This window comes from Diceros bicornis, chromosome 21 (assembly GCF_020826845.1).
Source record: "Diceros bicornis minor isolate mBicDic1 chromosome 21, mDicBic1.mat.cur, whole genome shotgun sequence".
In the NCBI taxonomy this organism is placed as follows: Eukaryota; Metazoa; Chordata; class Mammalia; order Perissodactyla; family Rhinocerotidae; genus Diceros; species Diceros bicornis.
Window position 1 is genome coordinate 15,726,492 of NC_080760.1, and position 21,870 is coordinate 15,748,361.

At 41.2% G+C, this 21,870-nt stretch overlaps 1 protein-coding gene across 2 annotated transcripts in view; it reads left to right on the plus strand.

Annotated features, from left to right (window-relative positions):
- Positions 1 to 6,559, plus strand: part of SDC2 (syndecan 2) — a 104,744-nt gene extending 98,185 nt beyond the window's left edge. For both annotated transcript variants that reach the window (XM_058564671.1, XM_058564672.1), the window contains exons 4-5: positions 4,250 to 4,385; positions 5,314 to 6,559. In XM_058564671.1, coding sequence (XP_058420654.1) covers positions 4,250 to 4,385; positions 5,314 to 5,477 — 300 coding nt within the window. In that variant the 3' untranslated portion in view covers positions 5,478 to 6,559. The remainder of the gene's footprint in view (positions 1 to 4,249; positions 4,386 to 5,313) is intronic.
- Positions 6,560 to 21,870: the final 15,311 nt, after the last annotated feature.

Below are 21,870 nucleotides of genomic sequence, written 5' to 3' on the forward strand. Positions count from 1 at the left end.
ACATTATTGTAAATGGCCCTTCCTTACTCTTGATCATTTTGGCAGTTACCTACTACGTTGTTGTTGTTGTTAAATAGACTTTGCTTTTCAGAGCAATTTAAGTTCACAGCAAAATTGAGTGGGAAGTACAGAGATATCCGCTGCCCCCACACATGCACAGCCCCCCTTACTATCAGCATCCTGCACCGGAGCGGTACATTTGTTACAATCAACGAACCTACGTTGACACATCATCATCACCCTGAGTCCATAGTTTACCTTAGGGTTCCCTCTTGAGTTGTGCATTCTATGGTTCTGAGAAATGCCTAATGACATGTATCCACCATTATAATATCATGCAGAGTAGTTTCACTATCCTAAAGGTCCTCTGTGCCCCGCCTGTTCATCCCTCCTGCCCTCCAATCCCTGGCAACCACTGATCTTTCTACTGTCTTCATAGTTTTGCTTTTTCTAGAATGTCATATAGTTAGAATCATATGTATGTAGACTTTTAAAATTGTCTTCTTTCATTAGTAATATGCATTTCAGTTTTTAAAAATTGGCTTTAAGGAAGTAGTTGTGTCAGATCAAGATAAAGAAGATAGATCATCTGTTTGGCAGATGAGCTCAGATTAAGTATTCCAAAACATTTAAAATATTATTCCTAGTATCATTTGTGTTAAATGTAGTAATAATAAAAATTCATCCATTCTTGGGAGATTTGAGTGCTACTCATTATGTCTCAAATACTATTTTAGGTACTGATAATGATAATATTGATAATGAATAATAATAATAATACTAGTGACTAAATTTTCTATTTTGTATTTACACGGCACAGATAAATTAAACATTGCCTCTAGGATACCATTAATCTAGACTTTGCTTTTGAATGGGTCTCTCAGTGGCATTAATGTCACTGTTATAGGTATTCTATCTAGTTTGTTGTAAATTGATGTGACAAAAATTTTTTAAAAAACAGTTATTTGTTGAAGCATAGCATTGCTTGTAATCTTTTACTTCCATTATATTTCCATGGCATCCAAACAACCAGGCATGGATGTCACAAATCTTTAATTGTCTTCATTTAATCATCTATGCTGACTTTTTGTAATTTCGTTTTGCACGTATATACGAGAGAGAAGGCATTTCAGATGAGTCCTATACTGTAGAAAGAATTCTTAGTCAAGCCCCTGCTTCCATACCATGAAACTTCTCCACTTAAAGAATGACTGTTCCATCCTGAGCACCTGGAGGCTTGTGCACTGATGGACCATTCTTCTAAGTGCATGGTGGCCCTACATCTGTGGAGACCTTCTGTCCCCACACCCGCAGACCCCTGGAATGCTTCCTAGCTGCTGGATTAGAAGTTGAGTCAGAGGGAATTGAAGTGTCCACTCTCTCAAATGATTTTAGGGACTCTCTCTCAATGATTTTAGGGACTCAAAAAACCTGAGAGGAAGTCATGTGATTTGTCTTAATAGTAGGACAAAGATGACATGGATAAGTTAAACTCAGTCTCTAATATCACAATAGTACCTATGTGCATCTCATTTGCCACCAGAGCTTCCTTACTTCTTTCACTAGTCACAGACTTGAGTATCCACCTATTTGAATTTTCTCTTCTTTTTCCTAACCTCTAGTAGCAGTGCTAATGAGCAGTGAAAAGTTTCCTAGATTAGAACCCACATAATCCATTCTCTCATCTGTTGAGTTGTCTGTCCTTCCATGTTGAGTTGTCTGTCCTTCCACCAGCCAGTTAATTAGTGATGGGCTTTCCATGAGAAGAATGGAGAAAACTTGGACAAAATACTGCTAATGAGCTGCTCTCTTCTGCTTTATTTTCGTACGTGAAGGCCTGGGAAGACCTTTCATATTTTCTTCTCTCACAATAATGTAGAGAACAGTGAAATTTTGGGTTCGTGTTGTACAGCAGTGAAATGATAATTTTCCTATGGCCTCTTCTTTTTGTAAGTCATGGCAGGTTGAGGTTTAAGACAGTACAGGGTTTTCTGGAGGTTGGGAAAGTAAGACAGACATTATTTATCACACTTTACGTATACCATCTTCATTGGAAGCCTAGTGCTCTGTTAACTGAGGCAGGGACCCGTTGACCTCACATACTCTGGAGTTCAAGTGGATCCACTTGGCCTAGCTTTTGGCCTTTCCTAGAAATGCCCAAGAAAGTGAGATCTTTTCTTCTTATGTTCTTTAATCATATAGATTTAAGCAGGCTGCCATTTTGGATGAAGCCTGGCCTTCAGAAAGCGATCAGTCATTTAACTGGGCCATAGCATAGAGTGCTAATGAAGATGGTTGGTTGTTCTTAGGAAGAATAGTAGAACTAAAAAGGATTATTATCTACAATAATAGCCCGATGGAGTTGACAGTCTTCTTCAGTCAATAGTGTTGGCCAATAAGAACCTGAGCCTGGTAGAGAATGGCCAACTCATTTGTTTGAGCTTCTCTAACCCACTAGTTCTCAAACCATAGAAATATCTGGAGCACTTTAAATAAACAACAACAAAAATCAATGCCAGCTTCCCCACCGCAGAGCAGTTGAAAGAGAATCTCTAGTGGCAGGCGTTTTTTTAAAGCTGCTCAGGTGACTTCAGATTTCATTGTAACCTTAGGCCATTCACACAATATGGCCGGTGTTGGTGCTGAAGGTTAGACCGCCAAAGGTGATTTATGTGTTGGTGTGGTAGACTATGAAGTGTTCTGGGGTTTTAGAGAGGTGAAAGACCAGGGAGGGCTTCATTAAAGACAAATGGACAATGAAAGAAGTGAATAACGTAGATTGGAGCTAGGAGAACTGCATGAACCAAGGCACAGATGATAAGAATCAGTTGGGTAGGTAAGTGGCAGTGGAGATGGCCTGGCAGGGTTTCCCACCGGGGATGAAGTGGTGGGCTGGGGGAAGACTGGAAGCCACCCAACACGTGCGGTTTTGAGGTTGTTGCAGGAACTTGTGTGTGATGTGATAAAGACCTGAACAAAGCTATGAAAAAGAGAATCCAAGGAAAGAACTTAATTTGATAGAATGGTGAAAGGCAAATTGCCAGGACTGTGATATAGCAATACATAAAATTTAGAATGTGCTAAAATAGTAACTTTGGGGGCCCAAGAGAATAGTTGGTACCATTAATGGAAATAGAAAAGAGGATTGGTCTGATTCGGTGATGAATTACTTTTTATACTTGACAAGCAGAGTTACAGGCGGTGCAGCCAAGGGTTAGTGTCCTGTAGGCTGCCGGCTAGGTGAGAATAATGCTGACTGGAGATGAGGCTGTGAGAATTATCATTGTAGATTTATACTTTAGAACTGTGGAATACCCAGGAACCTGAGAGTGTCTTTCATAGGACAGATGAGGAAATTGAAGTCCAGAAAAGTGGTAAGACTTGGTTGGAGTCACACAAGAGCTAATTGCGGAACCCAGGTCTCCTGAAGCTCTGGTTCAGGGTTTGCTGAAGGTGTAAGAATAAATAAGTAGAGGGGAGCATTACAGAATAAGTCCACAGAGTGTGAGCAGGAGAGCCTTGGAGAACACCTGGAGAGAATGCCGAAAAGGAAGCGGTCGTCACAGCGCCCTGTGTAGCAAAGAGATGAAGGAGTAAGGAGAATTGGGGCAAAGCTGTTGGTTTGGAGCAGCCAGAGGGAGATGATAGCCTGAAGTCAGAAGAGTGGTGAGAAAGTAGAGAGCGGATGAAACGTCAACTAAAACAACCTAACCACGTCATTAGAGTTATTATGAACCTGCTGACTGCCCGTCTTGCTCATACAACGTGATGGGTGTTACACACAACCATGAACTATATGGCTCCGTCACAGGACTCACGCACTGGTGTAAACATCACACAAAGGGATTATTCCAATTATTTTCTTTCTTTCTTTCTTTTTTTTTTTTTTTTGTGAGGAGGACCAGCCCTGAGCTAACATCCAATGCCAATCCTCCTCTTTTTTTGCTGAGGAAGACTGGCCCTGGGCTAACAATCATGCCCATCTTCCTCTACTTTATATGGGATGCCGCCACAGCATGGCTTAACAAGCAGCGCGTTGGTGCGCACCCGGGATCCGAACCTGCGAACCCCGGGCCGGCGTAGCAGAGTGTGCGCACTTAACCGCTTGCGCCACCGGGCCGGCCCCTCCAATTATTTTCTAAACTCGTTGTTTGAAATAAGTAAACTTTAGAATATACTTATCTATTATTTCTTCTTTCTGGCACACTTTAAAAAAATCTTTATAATCTTTCCTTTTTTCCCATGCCAGTCACCTGAAGACATTGATAAGGAAAAAGTTCAACTCTCTGACTCAGAAAGGAACATGGACCCAGCTGAAGAGGACACAAATGTGTATACTGAGAAGCACTCAGACAATCTATTTAAACGAACAGAGGTCCTGGCAGGTGAGTAGCCCTGTGGGGGTCGGGTGGGAGGGTCCTTAAATAGGCCTCTGTTTTTCTTAAGTGATATTCAGATGTAGGCAAAGCTTGCTGAATGTCATCTTCCTACTGAAAGCAGTCTTGAGGGCCTATCTCATTCCAGAGTGAGAGGCAAGAGTTAGGCAATGTTGTCTTTATGTTCTGTCAGCTCCCTCAGCCTACCCCCTGGCCAGCCATTTGGGGCAGAGGGCCAGGAAGAGGAAAGTTCAGATCTGAATTGGTCCAGAACAACTGGGCATGGGGGAAGGCAGGATGTGAAGATCGGTCTTGTTCCAAGGCATCCTGATTTCAAAATAAACTTAAGAGAAGGAAAAGTTCTTTATAGGGAGGGCAGTTGACACAAATAATGCCTGAGGCATTAGGGATGTTGGCCCTAATTGTAACTTATCCGATGAAAGTATTAACATTTGATTTTAAAGGGGAATATTCGGAAGATTTAAGAACACTTAATCCTTGAAAGGATAGTCCTAAATCTAGGACAAAAGGAAATTTGCATGCTTTTTTTCATATTTACCCTTACAAAATTTAAGTCAATTATATCATGTTTTGTGTTTTCATTGAAAAAGCAATTAGAAGATTAGACTATGAAATGTGAGTACTGAAAAGAGTAAAGAATTTTACAGTATGGAATTAGTTGAGGTCACAGCCAGATTTTTCTTATTGAGGCTTTTGGGTGCTGTTATTAATACTAATCAAAGAAAGTATTGTACCTTCCTGAGGAATGTCAGATTTGCATAATTACCTGGTTGCTTCATTGAATCCAGTTTTTAAAAGTTTTGGGGTTTTCAAATTAAGCCTTTTATAAAAGTGTGAATAGATTGGGCTTTACAAAGGTAATTTCTGCAACCCTTGAGTCTCTTCTAAAAGTAATCTTCCTTTTGGTATGTTTCAGCTGTCATTGCTGGCGGAGTTATCGGCTTTCTCTTTGCAATTTTCCTTATCCTCCTGTTGGTGTATCGCATGAGAAAGAAGGATGAAGGAAGTTATGACCTTGGAGAACGCAAACCATCCAGTGCTGCTTATCAGAAGGCGCCTACTAAGGAGTTTTATGCGTGAAACTCCCACTTTGTGTCTCTATTTATGAGATCACTGAACTTTTAAAAATAAAGCTTTTGCATAGAATAATGAAGATCTTTGTTTTTTGTTTTTTTCATTGAAGAGCCATTCTGGCACTTTAATGATAAAATCCCATTGTATTTAAAACTCTTCATGTATTTCTTTAGAACAACATAAAATTAAAACTTAACATCTGCAGTGTTCTGTGAATAGCAGTGGCAAAATATTATGTTATGAAAACCCTCAATGTTCATGGAATCGGTTTAAACTTTTATGCACAAATACAAAATGATTGTTTTTATCCTATGGTTCAAAGATGAAAGCTGTTTAATTTGTGTCAGCATGTCTCCGATTGACCTTACCAAGTGGGTCTTCCTTTGTTAAGTTATCTGTTGTTCCCCGCTCCTCTCTTGTCCCCTTGAAAACAAGAAACTCTATGCCTTCTGTAGCTGTTATGGTGCAATTTGTCTTTGGATAATTCAGATAATGGTAATTTAGTGTATATGTGAATTTCAAATATGTAAACTTTAACCTCCACTTTGTATAAATTTTTAAGTGTCAGACTATCCATTTTACACGTGCTTTTGTTTTTCATTACCTGTAGCTTCAGGCAGATTTGCAACAGCAAATTAATGTGTAAAATTGGATTATTACCACAAAACTCTTTAGTCATATCACTCTAATCAGATCTTCTTTTGGAAGGATTTGATGTGAGTTACTGACAAGCCTCAGCAAACCCAAAGATGCTAACAGTATTTTGAGAAGTTGCTGCAGAGTCCTCTGGCCACTGTATTTGTTAGTTTCTTGCAATTTGAAGGTATGAGTAGAGGGTTTAAGGAAAAATCAGTTTTTGTTCTTAAAAATGCATTTAAGTTGTAAACGTCTTTTTAAGCCTTTGAAGTGCCTATGATTCTGTGTAACTCGTCGCAGACTGGTGTTAATGAATATATATAACAGTTAAAAAAAAAGTTGGTATTTTATAAGCACAGACAATTCTAATGGTAACTTTTGTAGTCTTACGAATAGACATAAATTGTAATTTGGGAACATAAAAACTACTGAATAAATCATGTGGCCTAATATTGAAAATGTCACTGTTATAAATTTTGTACATTTTCGATCAAATGTACATCTCCCCTTTGCTAGCGACCGTCTGCTCTCAAGGATGTTGTGGGTTTGATTTCTGCGTGTTCCACAGTGTCTGTAAATCAAAACCAAAGAGCTCATCGATGAGGCTGTTTATTATCCAATTTGCTTCTGAATTGGCCAGAGGAAATCTGAACGTGTCATCCTGTGTGTGTTTGGGTGTAGATATTGGAAGGCTGCCAGGGAGAGAATTGTTAAGTTTGCAACCTTTATAGGATAGCTGATGACAGTATTGAGATGGATGCCTGCTTTTGCAAATAACTTTTAGGACTGTAATTTCCAAAGAAATGAAGGGGACTTTCCTGACATTGGTATCTAAGGTTCAGTCCCAGAGATTGATTTACTTTTGAAACTGCTCCAAATCTCTCCTGAAGCTTAACGAAAGACCTGATAGCTGGAATAGCATTGCTCACACTGTAGGGAAGGAGAGAAGGGCAAGAGGCTTTCTGTATTAAAAGGAGGGTCTCACTGCTTAGTATAGAAATTGCTAGAAGCCGTGATACCTGAGCAGGAGATGGAAGTATAAGGGGACTCTGCCTGAGTACTTCTTTCTAACTAAACATTTCCTTTTTCTATCTTACCATTAATTTTGTTTGAAACTGTGAACCACCAAAGTAGGAAGAAGACAGCAAACACAGCAACCTTTCCAACATATAATTTACTTTTAATAAAGTATGAAGACTTCATTTAGAGAACATTCCCTGGAATTGCCACAGAACTCATTTTACAAAAAACTTGTTTAAGCAGCACTCGGAACAGTGTTTACTTAAATTCTTAATGGCCTTAATTCTCTAATTCCTGTCCCATCACTCGCAGAATCACTCCTCTTTGGAATGATTAAAAGGAAGAGAGAGCACCTTCTAAATCTGCACAATGTCGCTCAATTCCAGAGGTTAAGAATGTAGTGGGTTACCTCTAACTGCAAAGCATAGGGAAATTCAGTTTGTAGAAAAGCAACTGCTTGGAATATCCATGCCAGGAAAAGAAAATTTCTGGCAAATATTTTGTCACTGCTGTAAAGCAAAATATTTGTTAAAGTGCCAAAATAAAGTCTGTCATGCTGAAAGTAAAAAATCATTGTATAGACTGACATCCAATTTTCTTCAACTGTACGTTTTATGCTTAGTTTATTTTTTTTTTTTTAATTTTTAAGATGCAGTAAATAAGACTAGAAAAAGTGTTAGTAATGTTTACTGAGTTCAGGAAAATTTTGGTAAAATACAGATATTAAAGCCAATGTGAAAATTTCCTGTTCCTTAACCACATATAATGTCCTTTGTGTGAATACAGCTTTGTGTTTGAGAGAGTTGCAGTATTCAGACTGTCCGGTTTTCAGCATATGAAGAGAAATGGGATGAGCTCATGTGTTTTTAAAAGTTTCAGCTGCAGGTGCATAGTACCTGAATTGCAGGATTAGGACCTGGTTAATAAAATTGAATTTAGTTTGGACAAGATTGCAGAAATTATCATCTATTAACATTAAAAGTTGATAGTTTCTGATCAAATGTTTAGTGAATTGGTATTTTGGTAATGCACTTTTTTTTGAAAATTAGGTAAAATGCACTTGCTTATTGAGGGTATAGTCTGTTTGTATATAGGGTCTAGGAGTTTAAGCTAAATAAGTAGAACATAATTACCTTACTCTGGTTGCCCTAAAGAACTAAAATGTCCTACAAAGGGTGCTGGTTCCTGCAAGAACAGGCTCAATAATACCTTCATAGTTTTTAGGAGCTTACATTTTGAAACCTTAGGGAAAATTTTTAAGTGAGCAAAAATATAAAACCTGAAATGTTGTAGAGTTAATTTTATAATCAGGATCTTCTTTATAGCTTTATTATATAAGTGGATGGTAGAAAAATATTTTTTTTAACACATTTGGTTTAAAAGAGCAATGACTTTAAGCAACACAATCTCTAACTTGAGTTTCTAAGTTCTAAGCCTCTGGCAGACAACAGACTCTTGGGAGGTTTCCAATTAAAATTAATCAAGCCAGATGATAAATGGAGTAGTCTGAATTGAGTAATCACTAAGGTTTTTTTCAGTGCTAATATTTTATGACAATAGTGAAATTTGAGATTTGCCATTTCTGGGGAATTAGATTTAGCTGACATAGAAACTTTAAAAAGGATAGAACAACTGTCTACTGTTTTGTGGTAAAAACAGTGTCGGAATGAATTTTGTCCCACTCTGTCTCCTAACTGTATGACTTCACTCATATTACGGTTCTAAGATTTCATTCCTTCTTGTTTATCTGTGGCATATGGTCATGAGCAGCGCCTTTTCTGACCAAGGAATCGGGGCAGCTTTGGGAGCAACTTGGTTTCCTGTGAATTAGCTGGAAGGGTGTAACCCAAGCAGTAGTTCCAACCCACAAATAGTGGAGTGAAGCTTTAGGCTTTGGTGCTTCAGATATGCTGAGCGCAAGACTCATTCATGCCAGTTTCCTTGACAAAACAGCATTTAGGCAACAAATGCTTGTATGTGCAAGGCATTGGAGGTTTAATCAACAGATATTTGCCTAGTGACTATACACTGGGCACTCTTGTAGAAGCTGAGAGTCTAGTGGTAAACTAGGTAGAGACTGCTCTCATGCGGTTTGGAGAGGTGTGCATAGTGGAAACAAAATAAATAAAGCTAACAGGTGGAAATTATCAGTTGGTAATTTTTGTGTGTGTGTGAGGAAGATCAGCCCTGAGCTAACATCCGATGCCAACCCCTCCTTTTTTTTTTCTTTTTTTGCTGAGGAAGATTGGCCCTGGGCTAACATCCGTGCCCATCTTCCTCTACCTTGTATGGGACACCGCCACAGCATGGCTTGACAAGCCGTGCGTCAATGCCCGCCCAACATCCGAACCTGCGAACCCCAGGCCACCGAAGCGGAGCACACGCACTTAACCACTAACACCACTGGGCAGGCCCGCATCAGTTGGTAATTTCTATGGTGGACATAACACAGGCTGATGTAAGGGACTGAAGGACAGTATCAGCCCAGATAGGCTAGGTATGCTGCGGGAATAATCTCAAAGCCTCAGCAACTTAAAACAGCAAAGATTTATTTCTTGCTCATGCCACATGTCCGTGGGTTGGCAGAGAGTTCTGCTCTGAATAACTGTCATCCTCGCAACAGGTCTCAGGCCAATGGAGTAGCCGTTATCTGGAACGCTGCCAGTCACTGTGGTAGAAGGAAAAGCGTGGTGAAGCACACAGCAGCTCTTAAGACTTCCGCCCAGTAGTGACATACGTCACTCCCACCTACATTCATTGATCAAAGCAAGTCATGTGGCCACACTTAACTTCCAGGGCTCAGAGACGTGCAGGCCTACTTTGTGCCCAGAAAGAGAGAGACAGGATATGTGAGAACAGCTTTAGTGACTACTACAGCCTGGTCAGGAAAGATCTGTGAGAAGGTAAGGTCTGAATGATGATGTGGAGCCAGTTGTGCTAAAATTAGGACAAGCATTCCAGGCTGTGGGAAGCCTTCAAGAGGGAGGGAGCTTGGCATGTTGGAGGAACAGTGAGAAGGCCAGTGGCTGCCGAGCAAGGGAACAGCAGTAGAAGAGGTGGAAGAAGAGGAACGAGAAGTCTGATTGCCTCCTCCCGGCAATACATAGCAAATCAAGGAACTATTGTTCTTTTACATTTTATTCCCCACAAGGAAGCTAGACTGGTCTCTGATATAAATTATTTTATGTCAGTCCTTCGGTGGCTCCTATAGCACTTAGAATAAAGTCCTGACTCCTTACCCTTGCCCTCAAGATCTTCAAGAACTGACCCCTGGACAATGCATTATAAGGAGACACAGTGGGGGTAGCATGGCCAGTTAGGAGGTCATTATTGTTACCTAGGGGAGAAATGATGGTGGCTTGGCCTAAGGTGCTAATAGTGGAGATGGAGATGACTGGAGAGGAATTGTTTGGGGAGGTAGAATCAACAGGTCTTGCTAAAAGGCTGGAAGGACTAGGGAGTAAGGAAAGAAAGGAAGCAAAGATGACACCCATGTTTTGGGCTGAGCTGGGTGAATCATGTTCTGAGAAGAGGAATATCAGGGGCAGTTAGGCTGGTAAATCAAGAGATCCTTGTGGTTAGAGACGACTGTTAGCCACCCAAGTGGATGTGTGAGGTGAACAATTGAATGTGAGAATCTGGAGCTCACAGGAGAGGTCTGAGCTGGAGAGATTAATTTAGGAGTAGTGTCCATCATTGGCCTGTTGTCACTGACTCATTTCCTTCTCTTCCCTGCTCTGCTCTGAATGGAAGTTGCAGCGGGGAGTTTCCCAAGCTTCCTTGCCAACAGGCTTCTGGGAAAGTTTGGCCAATGGAAGGTACTGGCAGAAGACTAGAGGTCAGGAGGAAGGGAAAAGCCAGAGTACTTTCCCCTCCCTTGGCTTTGGGCAGCATCTCTAGCTCTGATGAGTCTCCTCCATGGTTTAAATTCCCATGAGGCTGGCCACCTCCAGCTTCCCAGCTCCCACTCTTCCTAAACTCGCGTAAACCCCACTTTCCCCCTTTGTCTCTCCAGCCCTAGGGTAGTGGCTTCCTGCTGTTGCTATTCTCTGGGTTATCTCACCCTCCCCAGTTTGCCTTGCAGCTTTTCCAACATCTTTGTAACTAATTCCCTGGATTAAATTCCCTCTATTGCGTTACCTGGCATGGGTTCTGTTTTCCTTCCTGGACCCCGACTGATGACATAGGAGTGAACAGCATGTAGATGGTGTTAAAAGCCATGGGACTAGATGAGATTAGCTGGAGAGATAAGTAGAAGAGAAGGAGGATGGCCCTGGGTCTGCCTTCTAGCACAATCTGACTACTTTTTAGATGAACCACTACCAGATTCACTCTTGTACACTGGTCGCAGGACTGGATTTTCATTTTGGCAGATGCTTAGCAGCAGGGAATGCAATCTTTAATGGCAAGGGGTAAAAAAATCCCCATTATGCATCATAGAGAGCTCATTTTTTTGAGCAAATTAAAAAGCATGTTATAGTATCCACTTTTACCAGGTCATTAATAACATGCAGTATGAACTGTTTTTAAAATTGAAAAAAGTAATCGGGCAGAGGAATAAGAACTATTTGAATATTCAGGAAACATCTCTGTTATCTGTGTTTTCAGTGGGAAAATATCAGCAAACAAAATAAGTAATTCTCCCATTTGTAGCCTTGTCCTGGGGTCATTGAAGCAGGACTTTTGCCTGCTTGATTACATTCTGCTGAGGTAAATACCAGGGTAAGCTTGCATTTCCTCTGTTCAGATCAATTACAGGGAAACACATTAATGTGTACAAAATGTAGATGGACTTGGCTCCATGTCAGACCCAGAACTTGGGGATCATGAAAAGTTTCCTTTTCTGATAACCCTACATCTCAGTCTTTCCCTTTTTAAAAAATCTGTTACTCTTTTTTTCTACCAGTTCATTTTTCGTGTGTAAAATAAAGATAATAACATCCACTGCATCTGCTTGTGGTGGGAATTCAATGACGCACATTCAATGAGGTGATGCCCTTAGCAGGATATCTGATGTCTGGTAGAACCTCAATACAGGATCATTTATTCATTCCTCCACCAACTGTTTCCCTGAACTCACTATGTAGCAGGCACAGTTCCAGGCCCTCGGAATACAGGAGCCAATGAAACAAAGTCCCTGCTCTCAAGGAACTTACATTCTAGTGGGAAGAGACAGACCATAACTATGAAATGTGTCAGTGAGAAGATGGCATTCGAGCAGAGGCTTGAAGATGGTGAGGGATTGAGCCACAGAGGGTGAGGTGGGGGCCTCGGGGGCATTCCAGGCAGAAGGAACAGCCAGCGGCAAGCCTTGAGTGTGGCTGAGAAGCAAATGAGCTAGAGACTAGAGTGGTGGGCAGTCCATGAAGGATTCACAGGCCAGATGGTATATGTACAGCCTTGTAGCCGTTATAATGACCTTGAAGAGCTGTCGCAGGATTTTGAGCCAACTGAGTAACATTATCTGACATATGCTTACAATTCCTTCTCAAACTTTAGCAGGCATCAGAATCACCAGGAGGGCTTGTCAAAACACAGATTTCTGGGCCCCACCTCCGGAGTTTCTGCTTTTATAGGTGGGTAGAACCTAAGAATTTCCAGTTCCAACTTTCCCAGGTGCAGCTGCTGCTGCTAGTCCAGGGACCCCACTTTGAGAACCACTGCTTCAAAGAGATTGCTTTATTGTGTTGAGAATAGATTGGTTGTGGGTGGTGGATGTGGTTAAAAACACAAGAAGAGACACTCATGAGGCTACTGCAGTACTCAAGGAGAGAGACGGTCATGGTGGATGGAAGTGGCGAGAAGCGATCAGATTCTGGAAAGCCAGGATGGCCACAAAGTCTGGAAATCCAGGAGAGTACATAATAAATGGTTTGTTGACATTACATTATAATATCAGATATCATAATATGATCCACGTGTGGTTCCCGACTTTATAGCTATCCCTTATTTTGAAGGTATAGCCAACAGGATTGCCTAACAAATCCTAGGTGACACTCTTCTCCCAGCTGGCCACAAGCTTCAGACTCTTCCCTTCTTCTCAGGATATCAGGAACCACTATCATGATCCAGCCCCCAATCAACCTCACTCCTCTCTCTTCACTCCTGTAACCTTCAACATGTACCTTGTTCTGGGCTTGTCTTATACATACCTGCTTTTTCCTTCAGTTCTAAGTGTGTTGAAGACCTAGATCAGGTTTGATTCCTTTTGCCACTCCCCATCCACCCTTCGTACCTAGCCCAGTCCCTAGCATTGGATGATGGATGTGTGCATGATCAGACCTCTCTTACTAGCTAGCCTCTTACTCAGTTCCTCCATGAAATTTAGTAAGGCCTCATATGTCTGGGACCTTCAGCCAAACAAAACAAAACAAATAATCTATATTATGTCAGAAGTCTAAACAGAATTCAAGTAAGTAGGTGTCCACAGATATTTGTTAAAACTTTGGGCTTGAATTTCACCTACTTATAACACAGAAAGTGCTCTGATGGGTTAATGGTTTTCTTCCAGATGCGTGTTATCATTTTGTAGATAAATATTTAGCATTTATACAGGGAGCTGACTAGTGTTTTCTTCCTTTGTTCTTTCAATATTTCCGTTATTGTGCCACATAATCACCATGCTGGAACCATGCTGTCCCAAGATCAAAAACTACCCTTTTTATAACCCTCTCTCCCATTTATGTGAAGGAGGCTGGGCTGTAAACACGATATGAAAAAAATTCTTATATGCCATCTTGATTGCTAACATCTGTTCAAATTTCCATTCATAAATTTAAAATTCAAGCTTCTGCAGCCATCTGTTTTCTTGCAACAATCTGAAAAGAAGAAAAGCCCAAGGCAGATGGGCAGGTGGGAGAAGAGCTTCTGCCTGGTTTGGCCAACTTTTCCAAGTTTTTCCTTTGCTTTCTTTTTGCCCCCTAACAGAGTAGGAATGACTTTCCTTCCTTCAGGGTGGGATTTCAGTCCCTGTGTCTCAGTTTCCTTTAATATTGGGAGAAGGGATTAGGAAATGGCCAGAGTCTTTTTTTTCTCCCCACCCCTCTTTTTAGTTCACTTAATCATGTTAACCCTGTATTCTGGAGAATTTGGAAAAAAGCTTTATTGTTCATTTTATCATTGCCTCCCAGTTTTCTCTCTCTCTGTATCGCTCTGTCTCTTTCCCTTCTCTATCTCTTTCTCTCTCACACACACAATAGGAGTGCCCATTTTATGGACAAGAAGACAGGAACTTACGTCTTTCTACTGACTTGCTTCAAGTTGCCTGGCAATCTCAGCAGACACCGGAGAACTGGAACCCCTTGCTTGCCTAGATCATAGGCAAGTTTCTGGCTTGCTAGACCACTGTTCCTCTCATTGGGAATTTCTGCATGGATTACTTTGGCATGGTTAATGGATATGATTTGGCAGCTGCAGGACCCAGATGCCAAGCTAGGCAATGGCCCTTTTTTATTTTGCTCTTGGCAGGGTCATCTATGTCTCAGGGACTGGGCTGCTTCTAAAGCTGCTTGGCTTTATTCCAATGGCGCTGTTGCAGTGACTGTGAAATACCTTTGAAAGCTGACGTGACATTTTGGGGGCCTGCTGGACTACAGTACTCTCTCAGGTGCAACCTCGCTTGGCACACATTTTTAGCTTTAAATAGTTTTTTTTTTTCTGGTTTATCTTGAGAAATAAGTCCTCAGCAAACCACATGCAAAGTCTATTTCACATCCTAATGTCCATCTCTGAAAACCTCAGCAGTATAAGTAAGGATCCACCCACCCCAAACCTTAGTTTAACAGTCCTGTAAGTAAGCTCGTGGTTTGTGGGATTATCTTGCTGGGTTGTATGTGCTCATTTTCATTCTACTCTGACATTGCTTTTATATATAACTCATGACTGATGTTCTGACCTCGCTGTGTGACCTGGAACGAATCATTTAACCATTCTGACAACTTCTTGAAATGCCAAGAGAGTAGACAATGTGGAAACCTTGCTTCCCTTATGCTTGCTGGTGTGTGGATCTTTGGGGTGATGTTTGCGAGTACGAGGAAGGGCTTGGCTGGCATTGCTGACACAGAAATACCTGGCTTATAAGTTACTCATAATTCTGAACAGCGGTTATCACCCCATCACAGGAGACCTAGCCCACTGTCAGTGGGGAGCCACCGACACGCTCCCCATACTGTTACGGAAGCCTCGCTCAGTTTCTGTCTCCTCTCTTTGCTCTCAGAATCCTGCCCTGTTGCCTTCCCCGACTCCCTAGGCTCCTCAGGGCTCAAGATTGAAAACTATTCAGAGACAAGGTCACAAGCCTTAGCTTACGTCTTAGTGTCAGGGTTTAAAAGGGTCTGGAGCAGAGATGGCAAATGCCTGGCTTTGGGGCCTCTCTTCCTCCTTCTCCACTCATGGCAGACATCACTAATTGGCCCAGCTATGCTCTCCTGCTAAAGCCAATCTCAGCACTCTTCTCCAGACAGTGTTCCATGCAGCCACAAGTAATTGACTGGAATTGGGTTGGGAGATGAAACCTATTCACCATCCTCTGCCCAGAGGGACACTGGTCTTGAGGCCAGTGTTCTGAATCAGCCATGTTGTGAGTTAAATGAGTTTAGTCTATTTAAATAGGTTGGCCTAGGAAACAAACCTAATTTGCAATATTGTTTTGGCAGGAAATGCATTTGGAACTTGAAACTTTAGCTTACAAGTGAACTTTTGGAAAGCAATCGGTACATAAATTGGAGTTCTCCTCTACTTAGCTACGTGACAGTAAGAGCGGCAGCATGGGTTGAGGCCAAGAGTTTGCACTGTCTGGTTCTAATCCTGGCCCTGCCTTTTACTGGCTGTGTGACTTTAAGCAAGTTAATTAACCTCTCTGTGGCTCACTTCCTTCATCCATAAAATGAGGAAGGTAATAGGATTACTCTCCTCATAGGATTATTTTGATGATTAAAAATTTATTATTTGTCAAGCACTTAGAAAACTGCCTGGCATACAGAAGGTAAAATATAAGAATTCATGAATTAAAATAAATACCAAATTCCAATCTGAACTGGGAGGCTATATCTCTATATCTGTTTCCTTCATCCTTTTCATTAAACAAAAAACAGAGACAATCACAAATTTTGTATTTGTATAAGGGAGGTGCTATTGGTATCTGTTAATCATTTATTCAGCACTTTATACATATATTAACTCATTTATTACTTCCAGTAACCTTCTGAGTCAGGGTATTAGTTCCCATTTTACAGGTGAGATAACTGAGGCATTTCTATATGGTGTTAAAATAGACTGATACAGCCATGCACAGCCCTCAGGCTCCCCTCACACACGTGTAGCAGAATTAGTGACCCTATGCCAGAGACAAGGAGATGCCTCAGGGACTTTGTTCAAATGTCTTCTGAAACATCAACATGTCCAGCTGATAAAAATGTGAGTTATTCAAGGTTGCAAATACTGACCACATTGACTCTTTTCCCCTAAATCTGTTACTTAAATTTTACTTTAAAAAAGTAAAGGAGGATTAGCACGGATGTTAGCTCAGGGCTGATCTTCCTCACAAAAAAATAAATAAGTAAATAAAACTGAAAAAAAAATTATCTTTTACAACTACAGAAACAGGGCACGTACATTCTTGTATATTAGAAAACAAAAGACAAGCAAAAATAAGAAGAAAAAAGTATTTCCACCACTCAGTGAGTACCTGTGCTAAGGTTGGTATTTATCCTTCCAGAACTTTATTTGTATTTCTCTTTTTTCCACAAAATGAGATCACGTGATGCATATTACTGCTCTATTACCTGGTTTTTCCTTCTTTTCTGGTCAATGATCTCCACTTTTCCATTTCAACACATTTCATCTCATCTAATAGTAAACCATATTTACATTACCCCATTGTCTCAAAAATATGCTTTATCACCGTTTATCCAAACTTGAATCTCATCCAGGACCATGTTTGCGTCTGCTTGTTATGTCCCATAGGCCTCTTTTAATCTATCCCTTTTTTTATGACACAGATTTGTTGAAGAGACCGGGCCAGTTGTCCTGCATCCTTAACCTTTTCTCTCTTTTTTTTTTTGCATTTGGAAATGATCCCAAATTTACAGAAAAGTTGTATTACAAATAATTTTCCTCTTCTCAGGCATGTGAGAGTAAGTTGCTGAAATGATGCTCCATCACAGCCAGACATTTAAGTGTGTATTTCCTACAAAAAAGACATTCTCCTACATAACCGTAATACAAGCATCAGTTCAGGAAATTAACATTGATGTTAATTACATCAGCACATAGTGATGGTACATCACTACCATTTAATCCTCAGAACCCCTTCAAGTTTCTCCAAATGCCCCAGTAATGTCCTTTAGATGAAGGATCCATCTGGGATACATACACTGGGATACACTGGGATAGTGTATTCAATTTTGGTGTCCTGTTACTTTAGTTTCCTTTGATATGGAACATTTTTCAATCTTTCCTTGACTTTTATGACCTTGACATTTGTGGAGATGAGAGGCTAGTTATTTTGCAGAATGCCCCTCCGTTTAGATTTGTCTGATATGTCTTCATGATTAGATTCAGCTACGCATCTTTGGCAGAAATATTACAGAACTGATACTGTATTTTTCTCATTGCATCCCATCAGATGGCATCAGATTTAGATTAGTCCCGTTATTGATGATGTTAACATTGACCATTGAGTAAGGCAGTGTCTGCCACCCGGGCACCTTTCCCTTTGTAATTAGTAAGTATTTTATGGGGAGGTACTTAAAGATGACTTAAATATCTTATCATACTATTCAATTTGTTATTTATTTATATCAGTATAGACTCATGGATTCCTATTTTATTTAATGGGTCACAATCTGTTACTATCATTATTTATTTTCATGCTTATATTGTACCATGTCTGGCTAGTGGGAGTCTCTTTAAGCTGGCTTCTGTACTTGTACTTTCCCTGGGAATCAGCCATTTCTCCAAGGAGCTCTGGTGTCTTTTATGTGGAGAATGGTGTTTAGAAACCAAAACCTAGGCACTCAGTATGCTCACTGCTGTTGGAGTGTCACTGCTCCCAGACTTTCTCAGTGCACAGAACTAGGCAATGTGTATATGTGAGTGTGTGTATCCTTTTACATTTGATTTTCTTTCTCTACTTATCTATCTATCTATCTATCTATCTATCTATCTATCTATCTATCTATCTTGAAAACTACATGTTTACACCATCACCTCCAATTCTAATTCAACACCACGGGTTCATTCTAGTTTTCCCCTTTCCATATCTGTAACTTCCTTCTCTAATAACAAGACACCTAGTTCTCATTGTCCTGAATAAATTTACTTATTTAATCAATCCACTTCTATGTAACCAATCTCCCATCTGCCTTCCTTACACCATGTGGGCTACAACATCCCACACTGGGCCAACCTACCATATGGATGCTCTATTCTCTCTGCTCTCTCTCTCTGCTCAAACCCTGCCATCTCACATCGCACCACCCTTGTGTGTGGGCAACCTCCTCACCCCATTAGGAATGTGAGTGCTTCCCATGTGGATGCTTTCCTCACCCCTCTCATCATTTGACACCATGCTGAGCCATCCTGCTGTGTAGATGTCTTTCTCATTCTGCTCAGGCTTCAGTGTCTCCCACTGGCTTGCATCTCTGTCAGGGAGAGTCTCCTCCTCACCCTGCTCTGGCTATGATACACCACACAGGGTCATCCTCCTGCATAGAGACTCACCTCACCCCACTCAGCCTTCAACATGTCACACCAGGAGCCCATTTACATAAATGCCCTCCTCACTCTTCTCAGGCCAGACCTCCTTGTGCCAGATTTGGACACCTGTGTGGAGACCCTTCTCCTCCCACTCAGTCTCTGCAACCTGCTCTGGACCACCACAGCTTACCACCATGCCGCCTCCCCCCAACACACACACATACACTTTGCTTGCTCAGCTCCATCTAAAGGCTTTTGCACAAATTATTCAGAAAGGAGAGAGGAAGGGAAAGAAGAGGAGGAAGAGGATCCGTAATTGACTTTTGAGGAAGAGGATACCGGCACCTTACCACTAGTCCCCTCGCTTACTAATGACCAAACCCTAGATCTATTCCTAAGTTGCTGGCTGAATAAGTAAGTTTTTAGTGGTAATTCCGCAAATACCATGGGCTTATTTTCTGTGGGTATTTTTTTGAGAGGGAGAGAGCCAGGAAGAGATTCCTATTATTCTTTCCCAAAGGATCTGATGAGGAGAGATGCCAGTTTGCTAATAATTAGTAGGGGATTGTATTAATTTGCAAGGGATACCATAACAAAGTACCATAGTCTGGGTGGCTTAAACAACAGAAATTTATTTTCTCACAGTTCTGGAGGCTACAAGTTCAAGACCAGGGTGTCCAGAGGGCTGATTGCTTCTGAGGCCCCTCTCCCTGACTTGTAGATGGCTGTCTTCTCCCTGTGTCGTCACAGGGTCTTCCCTCTGTGTATCTGTGTCTTAATATCCTCTTCCAATAAGGACACCAGTCATATTGGATTAGGGCCCACCTTAATGACGTTGTTCTAACGTAATTACCTCTTTAAAGATTCTATCTCCAAATACAGTCACGTTCTGAGGTCCTGGAGGTTAGGACTTCAACATATGAATTTTGAGGGGACACAATTGAGCCCATAACAGGGACATCCTCCCATTAGGCTAAAAGTCTTCAATTCTTCTTTATGTGGCCATTGTGCCTTATGCAACGCAGATTTTTAGGACTTAGTTATTTGAACGACTAACCTCTTTTTAAAAGTTTATTCTTTCTTATCCTTTCCCATCAAAAATTACAAAATCTTGGAAAAATAGCCTGAATATTTTGGTGAGCTATAGATGAGGTTTTGACCTTTGGGTTTCCTGAACAACATAAACTAAAGCCAAGGGCAACAATATCAAAAGAAAGAAAACATAATGAAGAGGACCTGGAATGTTCCCTACAGGGCCCACTGAAGGAGACAAAATGACTCAGTGGTTCTTGCTTATGGAGAGATGTCTGGCTCAGGGATCCTGGGCTGGGTGCAGAGGTTGGAGACACTGGCCCATGAGATAAAAAGGGTGCAGTTCAGGGTTTTTGGAGGGCCTACGTTTAGGGTGAGACTGAAATAGAAGGCCAGGCTCGATGTACCATGAAGTGCCAATCCAAAGAGATCCAGGTACCAGACCACAGGACAGAAGTAGAGATAAGGAATCAGATCAAGAGGGTTTAGAGTGAAAAGTACAAAGTGGGACCTGGAGCAATTTTCTGAACCACTGGGACATAACTGTAGGAGCTGTTTATAGAGCCTCAGCAGTCTCAGCCTTGGGTGATGAGGGAGCTGTTAGGGTAACCAAACTAAGTCAGGCACTCTATAAATCAGAACTGTCTTGGAAGCAAATGACAAAGAAACTCTAACTCAAATAAGCTTAAATAAATAAAAAAGGGAATTTATTGGTACATGTAGCTGAAAAGGGGCAAATCTAGGTTCAGGCACAACTGGATCCTGAGGTTCAAATTGTATCAGTACTTTCCATCTGGCATCTGCTCAACTCTGCCTCCCTTTTTGGTTTGGCTACACTTTTTCCCCTACATATGACCTTTTTTAGGGCTGGGAAAGATGTTTTCAAATAGGGCAACTTCCGCTTTCCTTCATCTGTCCAGAAGAATCCACCTTCTCTCTTCCAGGGTCCGTATTAAATTTTAAGGGAGACTCTGGACCAGTTTGGGTCATATACCCGTTCATAAACCAATAACATGGTTGGAAGACAACATTCTCAGAGTGGTCACTCTGGGTCTGGAGGAGCTGGGCACAGCTGTATCAGAATCATGTGAAAAGAGAGAATAAATTATCCCTAGAAAGGCAGCAAAGTGCTGTTACCAGAAAAAGAGAGAAGGGATGCAGGGTGGGCAAAACCATGCACCTATTACAGACACCTATCCTAAAACTAGGGAGTGGACACATTTTCCATGCCCAGGGCATCTCCTGTCCTGAAATAGCCTATGTGCTAAATTATCCCAAACACACAGGAGAATGACTCTAGAAGACTGGGTCTGAGAAATCCATAAGACATCCTGGAGTTTCCTGCTACGGCACTGGCCTCCTTCTGAGCCTGACCCTGTCTCTACCTGCTAAACCAATATCCACTCTGACCCACTTTTGCCTGTCCTTTGAGTGTCCGCTAAGAGACCAGAAAGCAGTTAACTTGACCGTAGCACATGTAGTAGGCAAAGTGCATCCAGGCTCAGCCAAGCAAAGAAATGAATCTTCAGGTCCCTGGTGAGATGTCTCCTGCCATAAAGGCCCAGTGACTGTTTCTGCCTTTAGTGGAAAATGTTATAATCTACTCACGGTTAAGGGGAAAATGTCAGCCTGTCTCTCATTGCATTTTCTTCCTTCCTACTTCCTTCCTTTCTTTCTTTCTTCCTTCCATTTATCTACCTATCTATCATCTATCTGTCTATCTATCTATCTATCATCATCTTCTATCTATGACACTTATATAGCAATCACTACATGCCAGGCACCATTCTAAGTACTTTTTACAAATATCAGCTTCTTCATTCCGTGTAATCTTCATATCCTGACAGTTCCCTTTGTGTCCCAGTTAAGGAGAGCGGTTTACTTCCGCAGGTTTATGAAAGTCGACAAGTTGATCCTGAAAATTTGGAAAATCAAAGTAATAAATAATTAAAACTGACAAAGAGAAACTTAGTTCAGAACAAATTAAGGTTACCCACCCCCCAAAAAGAAGAAA